Below are 8029 nucleotides of genomic sequence, written 5' to 3'. Positions count from 1 at the left end.
CTCATCTGCGAGAGCAACCATCAATGTTACAGGCGGCCGTGCAACTGCAGAGATTCAATCTACTTCAACTGCACGCGGAGGACAAAAAATCAGGATGATAGCATCCTGTATTGTCTGAGTATTGTCTGAGATCGTGTAGTGACTTTCAATTTGTAATGGCTTTGGTTTAAACATGAAACATGTGTGTTTATTATCTGCTACTTTGAACATGAGACATGTAGTGACTTCTAATTCGTAATGTCTTTTATTTGATCATGATATATTTTTTTATTATTTGCCCTGCATACGGATTATGGGAAGAAAAAGAAAAAACAATGCTAACATGTACCTGCGTGACAGAACATGGGAAAGGGGCGCTGTTTTTTCTGATAGGGGGGAAGGGGCGCTGCTGGAAGGGAGGGGCAAATGGGTCTTTTCTCATTGTCCGTTAGCTGATTTAACGGTGTTACTAACGGCAGTTTGGATTAGGGATATAACTGAACTTAAATTTGATAGTTGGAGAACTAAATTGGCCCCAAAAAAATATAGGGACCAACTTGACTCTTTGCCAAAAGTTTAGAGACGATTTTGGCTATATTTCCTAAAAAGATGGTCAAACCTTATGCCTTCAGCTGTTGAACCACGAATTTCAGCCGGTGCAGAAAATAAATTCGAAACACGGCTTATAACACAGACGCCCGTTCTTCACATTACTCCACTGGCACGCGGGGCCCTCTTTTCTTGACCCCATGTGTCAGTAGCACGAAGTCGAGGTGCGGGTGTCGGTACTCGAGCACGCCGAGCTTAACTTGTTTTAAAGTGCCGCCACCCCAAGCCTCGGGGCGGAGCAGAGCACGCGCAATTTCAAACCTCGAAGCGCGAGCGAGCGAGAGGCGAGAGCAGGAGAGAGACATGGAGAGGGCGGTGCCGGTGCGGAAGACGCACGCCTCGACGGCGGGCCTGCTCGCCTGGTCGGAGGAGGGCTCCGCCGCCGCGTCCGCCACCCCGCCTCCCGCCTCGCGCCGCGGACTCAAGGTGATCTCGCCACCCTCCCACTGAGGAGCCCTTCGAGTCCTCGTTTTCTCACCGCGCGATGCGGCTGGGCTGAGCTCCATGCCTCCATCCTCTTTCCGCCGCCAGCATTTGGGCCCACTGACCGTCGTTGCTTCCCTGTCTCCCCCAGCCGGCCGGTGGGATCACGCCCGCGATGTTCGGCGCGCCGGTGGCCGAGCACGAGGCCGAGGATCTGAGCAAGAGGTGAGCGATTCGTGCCCTGATCCGCGCTGGTACCGTGTCGCGCGCTTTTGCTTGGGTCCCGTGTGTCTTGCTCTGCTGGAGTCCTCGGCTATTTTTAGCACTAGAACACTTGTACGTTTGTACTGTTGTGGGACAAACATGAGTTGTTGCTCGGGTCCAAATCTGCAGTGCTGCAGCTGTATGGTACGGACAGTGGAGGTCAGCTGAGAAAGTGCCGGCCGATTTGTACTTGCGAGAAGCCATGATTAAGCTGATTATGGTGGGGCACCTGGTGGTGGGTGCCTGAGGCTGTAGCTATGGCACTACCGTGCAGATTTGCCGTTCTGCCGTGCTAATAATAAGTTAAAATTTTCTACTGTGCTGTTATTTTGAATTTTTACTAGTACTTTTTATTTGGCTGCTGATATGTCAGGAAAGTGGCTTATGAAAGATATTGTATGCCAGTTTACTAAGTATAGAAGGCTGTTTTAACTGTAATTTGTGCACCAAGTGGTGTAAGAAAAGTAGGTTGCTGGATGTTGGTCATCAGACGTTTTGTAATTGCTGTGGTTACATAAGAAAAATGTGTTGTGCTCTAATCTAAAGCTCCATATTTAGCCAAGATAAATGCATAGTTGAAAATCACAATCTACGCGCTTGACATTTTAGGCAAGATGAATGTCTAGTTGAAAACATGGGAATCCCCAACTAGGAAAATACTAAATACTAAATTAAATTGCAGCATTTGCTTAGGCAAGATGAATGTCTATTTGAAAACATGGGAATCCCCAACTAGGAAAATACTATACTAAATTAAATTGCAGCATTTGCATAGGCAAGATGAATGTCTATTTGAAAACATGGGAATCCCCAACTGGGAAAATACTAAATTAAATTGCAGCATTTGCACTCTCTTAATGTTGTAGGTTTCTGAGTTCAATTGACATGAAGAATGTAGTTGTGTCACGAAAATATACCCAGTTGGCCCATGGTTCCGGATAGACAATTCCTTTTCCCCCAGCATATATGAAGGAGACAATTACATTGTATTTAAAGAACATCTCATTTATCGTAGTTCTAACCTTCTCAATCGCCTCAGCATAACTTCCTCCATTGGATAGGAAAATGTGCTCTGGCTCAAAGATGAAAGAGATGACTGGGAGTGGAATATTTGCTGCGTCTGGTGGAACTGATAATTCCGAGTCTGGTTCTGATGCAGCAAATCCTTCTAACAAAACTACTTTGAGGATGTATCAGGTATGTGAATGCCATGCTTGCTGCAAATAGTAGTGTGTTGCTATTTCAACTAGTTGTGGTAATCGAATATTTCCAATGCTCTGAAAACATTCACATGTTTACAATCAGATTACTTGAAATACTTGTCCAGTCACAAGCACCAAACTATGCCACGTTGAACTTAGCGTGTCTGATAGAAATATGTTTTCAGTTGTTCTTTGGATATCTATCTGAGAATGCCTAGTGTTTTATTGTGAATATTTATTGACAGCATGTTCTAAATGTCTCAGGTTGAATTCTATCTAAATTATGTCTTTTTTTTTCATAACAGCAAGCTGTAACTGGCATGAGTCAGATAACATTTAGTGCAGAGGGAAGTGTGTCCCCCAAGAAGCCATCCTCATTGCCTGAGGTGGCCAAGCAACGAGAACTTAGTGGCACCCTGGAGAGTGAAGCTGCTTCTAAAACGGCAAAGCAGATCTCAGAATCGAAGAGCAAGGAGCTGAGTGGGAGTGATATCTTTGGACCACCCCCTGAGGTTCCTGCTAGGCCCTTGGCTGCTCGTAATCTGGAGCTGCGAGGAAACTTGGATTTCGCACTTCCACAGCCAAGAAGCATTCACACATCAGTTAAAGTATCCAATGTAAGAGGCTCCTTCCATCTTAACGATTTTTCCTTGCGGGGATATTGTGAATATTCACTTTACTTCATGCATCTCTTGTTAGTCACCAAAGTTCAAGCTCAAATTTACTTGGGAAATGGTATAGCAGTTCTTGCCCGTCGAAGCATATGAGTGTGTGTGCGCGCACGCGCGTGCATGCGTGCATGTGTGTGTCTATATATATAGAGAGAGACACACAGAGAGGGACTTGAATTTTTCTTGTACCAAAAGTAATGATTTTATTGACAAGTTGAGGTTGTTTTTTAGTCTAAAAACATAACTTATTAGGTACTAAGGAACCTTAAGTGGGCCACTGTCTACACTACAACAATTTCTGGATATCTTTTTAGGTACATATCTTGCTTGCAGTCTAAATAGACTGAACTTGCTTTGATGATCGGTGCATATGCAGCCTGCTGGAGGTCGGAGCAACATCGTTTTCGGCGAGGAACCAGTGGTCAAGACAGCAAAAAAGATTCACGATCAGAAATTCCACGAGCTGACTGGAAACAACATCTTCAAAGAAGATGCTCCCCCTGGCTCAGGTGAGAAGGCCCTGAGCACGGCGAAATTGAGGGAGATGAGTGGCAGCAACATCTTCGCCGACGGAAAGGTCGCTTCCCGGGACTACTTTGGTGGCGTCCGAAAGCCTCCTGGTGGCGGGAGCAGCATTGCGTTGGTGTAAGATCTCATCTCATAAGTCTGTAGCAGCCAGTGTGGCAACCGGACAATGCTACTGTTTTGGTAGCATTGCATCACTCTTGCTTCATTCTAGATGAAGCATAACTTTATTCTGTATGTGGCGTGTTTGCATCTTTAACTTCTATAATAAGGGCATGTTTGGTTTGCACTTGCTTATATTTTGCTTACGTTTAGGGACTAAGTTTAGTTGCAACAAGTTCTTAAAGTACCAAACATGGTGACTTATTAGATCCACAAGTCCATAAGTCCCGAAGTTGTACCGGCCTGTTCGGCTGGCCTTAGATGGCTGGGCTGGAGGCTTGGCTGGAGCATCCAGCCAAATCAGCTGCTACCACCGTCAGCCCAGCCAACCAGCCGAAGCCACCGCCAGCCGTTTAATTGTACTAGAACATTCGGCTCGAGATGCGCGCCCTACTGTTTGAACAATCGAATATAAGTAATCATAAGACAATAAAAACTGATAATTAAACTTCGTGCATGGTATAAGATGAATTCAATACGAAACCACTAACATCTAGTAACAAGCACATCATCATCATGTTAAGATAGTTGTCTATGACATTTGAATCATAAATACCACAGCACATCGCTATCCTAGCCATTAGGTGTCTGGCCGCCTGGCCTGCATCTGAATAATAAATATTACAACATATCCGCATCACCTATCCATCAGGTGTCTGCCCGGCATCTCAATCATCAACATCACAGTGCATCCAAGCACCGCACATCCGAGCACTATAAATCTATACGCATACGCATAGCTACCAAATAACCTAACTGGTAGCTTTGAATATAACTGAGACCAAAAGCTAATCACTATGCCACAGTTTGTAGCGCAGAGGACGATGCATACTTCAGATCCCATGCATCGGACTTTTATTGCCGGAGACGAAGGCCACACAAAAGCTATCCGCAACTGGCAGAGACAATCAACATGAGCTTCATTACTCATGCATCCTTGCTTGGAGTGCAAAATGATAATAATTTAATGTCTAGCACCTGTCATGGAGATGTAGCAGAAACTTCCAAATGATTTGTTACTTGGTTTCTAAAAATAGGATAGCAGGTTGCTAATTAAAAAAGACCAACAAAATAGTAACACTCGGTTGTTTCTGTGTCTTCTTACTGCATTTTGTTAAGTTATCTAGCTTGGCCACTTTGATCAGCCGAGTTTATGTGGTTATATGACTTGTCGATCCATTTTGTTCAATGGAAAGATATCACATGTAGTCAGCTCCCAAGTTGTTTAGTATACATGGTTGTGCTTGCACAAGCAAGCTAATAACGGGCAAGCAATCATCTTAGGCTATAATGCTATCTACTCTGTTCAGGTCGATCTAGTGTAGCATGATTGTGGTACCTATGACAAGAATATTGAGTGGACCTAGCGAGGTGGAGTTGATGGTAGGTTAAGATCTGAACCTGAATTGAATCATGGAGCCAGTGCTGGTATTTTCTCCCATCTTCAGAGTCTACATTTCATATGCTACTTAGTTCTTCTACTCTTTGCAGAAAAATAATCACTTCACTGTTTACTCTTAAAGTAGAACGGGAGTCGTGCTTGTTTCGATTTTACTTCTCATAAAAATATCACATGCAAGAGCTTGATCAAAGTAGCTAAGTACCTGTTCTGATCAGAGGTGGCTTCACCACTGCCATCTGCAGTTTCTTCACCAGTAAATAGCTTCTTAGCAACTTTCTTGTTAGGCAATGAATGGGATCTAAAAGTACAGATATGAGTTCCATGTTAAATAACCAACTGGCAGACGTAAAACACTACCTTTCGCTACAATAAATATGTCTGCTTTAAGCTAAACGTTATTTACTTGATATGGTAGGGAAAAAAGAAAATATGCAAAATGGCTATAATAATTACTAAACTATTCTACCAAAGTTTTTGAGATATTACTGGATTAAGGTCTTTTGATCCTCTGCAACTTTGTAAATGTCAAAATTAATAAAACCTCTGATTATGCCCATGAATAGAAGCTGAAATTGAGATTAAAATTGATTCCTTCTATGAAACACAACATACTTCCCCCATAAGCATAGTGCACAATTTAGGAGGCCATCGGAATTTAGAAATATTGTGACAGCCAAACTGAATTCTAAATTAGCACCTGTCACCGCTATAACTTGAACATGTAGAATATTTGTCCTACAAGTCAGCTATCGAACAAAACTTTGATTAGTACAAACCATGCTCTGTAGACCCTATTTGATTCCCAGCACCAAACTCAGGTTATCATCCTATTTCCTTGGCCAGTTTGATTGACCGGACGCTGAAATCAAATAGGGTCTATGGAGCTGGCCAACACATTACCACATTAATCATGATTGGTCAATGTTTGGTTCACCACCACATTAAGAAATCCGAATTGGTTTGACAACTGAGAACCATAAAAGTGAGAGGTCCAGCAATGTGCTCACAATTTTGGTTTGGTTCATGGAAGATCAGACTACACATTGCTGAAGCAAAATATTTGTACAAGCAAACAAGATGCCAAAAGGCATGGCCTAGTTATTCGAACCTAACAACAAATGATCTCAATATGATGACTGATATTCTCATTTAACTCATGAATACATTGAATTAGGGGAATATTGGATCACGGCCGGCCATTTTATGAAATCTAGGCAGCGGACCACTTCATTTCAAAATCTAGGCACAAGACAAAAATCCAGGTTTTCAAAAATAAAAAGAAACACCTATTTGCTGATAAACTGATAAGTTCACCAAGGCACAAAACAGAGAGGTAAGTTTAATTTGTGCCCTAAATTTGTATTTCTTTCAGACTTAGCTGATGAACTGATCTCTGAATTACTACCTTGATCCATTTGCCGTATAGGTGAAGGCATGTGATCATCACTTACTCGGCCAGGTCCTGCCTCTCCTGTCACATACAAACGAAGCTAAAGAAATGAACCCTAGCACAATGCTGAAACACTCATATTTCTTGTCAGTTTCGTCAGAACAAGCAGAAGCGAAGGAGATGGACAGTAAATTAATAATACCTTTGCGAGCAGGTGAAGGAAATAATCGCCATCTAATGGTCCAACCTGACGAGAACGTAGCTGACAAAAGGAGCAGTGTTAATTCAAAAGACCGTCGAACAAATATTCAAATGCAGGTAAGAATTCGGACTGAAGAGGATGGCTGTTTGCTCACCTGTAGAGCCAAGTTGTAGGACGGTGGGTTCATCTCGTAGAGCTGATGGAGGACCGTTTGCGTGGCCTTGTAGGTGGTTGTTGATGATGTTCAGAACAAAATGGCAACTGATGATACGTCTCTCAAATTAACCAACCCACACAACCAGAGCTAAGCGTATTGGTTCATCTTCTGGTAGTGAGATAATGCTAAACAAATAAGATCCAACAATATAAAACAGTAACTGCTCATGTTCAAAGAGAGCTACATAGAAGAGAGAAGAGATTAGAGGAGGCAGGGAAGATGAGGAGAGAGGATACGGAGAGGGACCTGGGCAGCTTCTCCCGCAGCGTTGCCGCCGGCAGTGCCCTCTCCATCTTCCGCACGCCCCTAGCGGACAACAGCACGGTGGCCACCGTGAGCAGGCGCTCCAGGACCTCCTTGGCCCGTCAGGCTAGGCCATCGCACTCGAGCTCGTAGCTAGTCCCGAAGTCGAACCGCATCTCATCGAGCTCCAGCACGAGGCCGCCATCCTCGAGCTTGTAGATGGCGCGCGTCTGTCGGAACTCGCCGAGCCAGACCAAGGGCGCGGTGTCCTGTCTAACGCCGACCTCGCCGGCGACAAGGCGCACAATCGGGGAGTCGACCCCGCCGAGTCGTGCGGGGTTATTGGCTAATGCGAGGGCGAGGGCGGGGTCGACCGGCTCCTCGACCTCCTCGATGCGGCTGATGTTGGCTTCGATGCACGGGTGGCGCTTGGGCGCGAGCACCACGCGGAGAGGCGCACGGTCGTCGGGGTTGTAGAGGTGGAAGCGAAGCACGGCGAGGGGTCGTGCGGCGGCGGCACGCGGCTCCCGGACTGCCAGGCCGTTGCGGATCTCGCCTCCTCTCCCTCCGAGCTGCGCCCCGCACCAGATCTGGATCCCACAGGAGCAGGCGGCGGCGGCGGGGAGCAGGAGCACCGGTGGAGAGGGGCGACGGAGGAAAGCGAAGAGGTTGAAGGGGAGGGGAGGCGGCGGCAGGGAGGGAGAGAGAAAGAGAGGAGAGAGGGCGGCGGCGTGGAGCAG

At 45.4% G+C, this 8029-nt stretch overlaps 1 protein-coding gene, 1 long non-coding RNA gene and 1 pseudogene across 2 annotated transcripts; 1 reads left to right on the top strand and 2 right to left on the bottom strand.

Annotated features, from left to right (window-relative positions):
* Positions 1–817: 817 nt before the first annotated feature.
* On the top strand, positions 818–3970 carry LOC120656175. Its single transcript, XM_039934212.1, has 5 exons — positions 818–1014; positions 1163–1236; positions 2337–2472; positions 2783–3094; positions 3525–3970. The coding sequence occupies exons 1-5, from the start codon at positions 892–894 to the stop codon at positions 3795–3797; spliced, it is 918 nt and encodes a 305-aa protein (XP_039790146.1). The 5' UTR covers positions 818–891; the 3' UTR covers positions 3798–3970.
* Positions 3971–4329: 359 nt separating this feature from the next.
* Positions 4330–5433, bottom strand: LOC120656178. Its single transcript, XR_005667828.1, has 2 exons — positions 5237–5433; positions 4330–4730 (listed from the first exon to the last, which is right to left on the bottom strand). It is a non-coding gene; the product is annotated as an uncharacterized LOC120656178 (long non-coding RNA).
* Positions 5434–6184: 751 nt separating this feature from the next.
* LOC120656176 lies at positions 6185–8017 on the bottom strand (annotated as a pseudogene).
* Positions 8018–8029: the final 12 nt, after the last annotated feature.

This window comes from Panicum virgatum, chromosome 1N (genome assembly GCF_016808335.1).
Source record: "Panicum virgatum strain AP13 chromosome 1N, P.virgatum_v5, whole genome shotgun sequence".
Classification (NCBI taxonomy): domain Eukaryota; kingdom Viridiplantae; phylum Streptophyta; class Magnoliopsida; order Poales; family Poaceae; genus Panicum; species Panicum virgatum.
The sequence above is the reverse complement of the archived record's forward strand: the minus strand, read 5'-3'. Positions and strand labels throughout refer to the sequence as shown.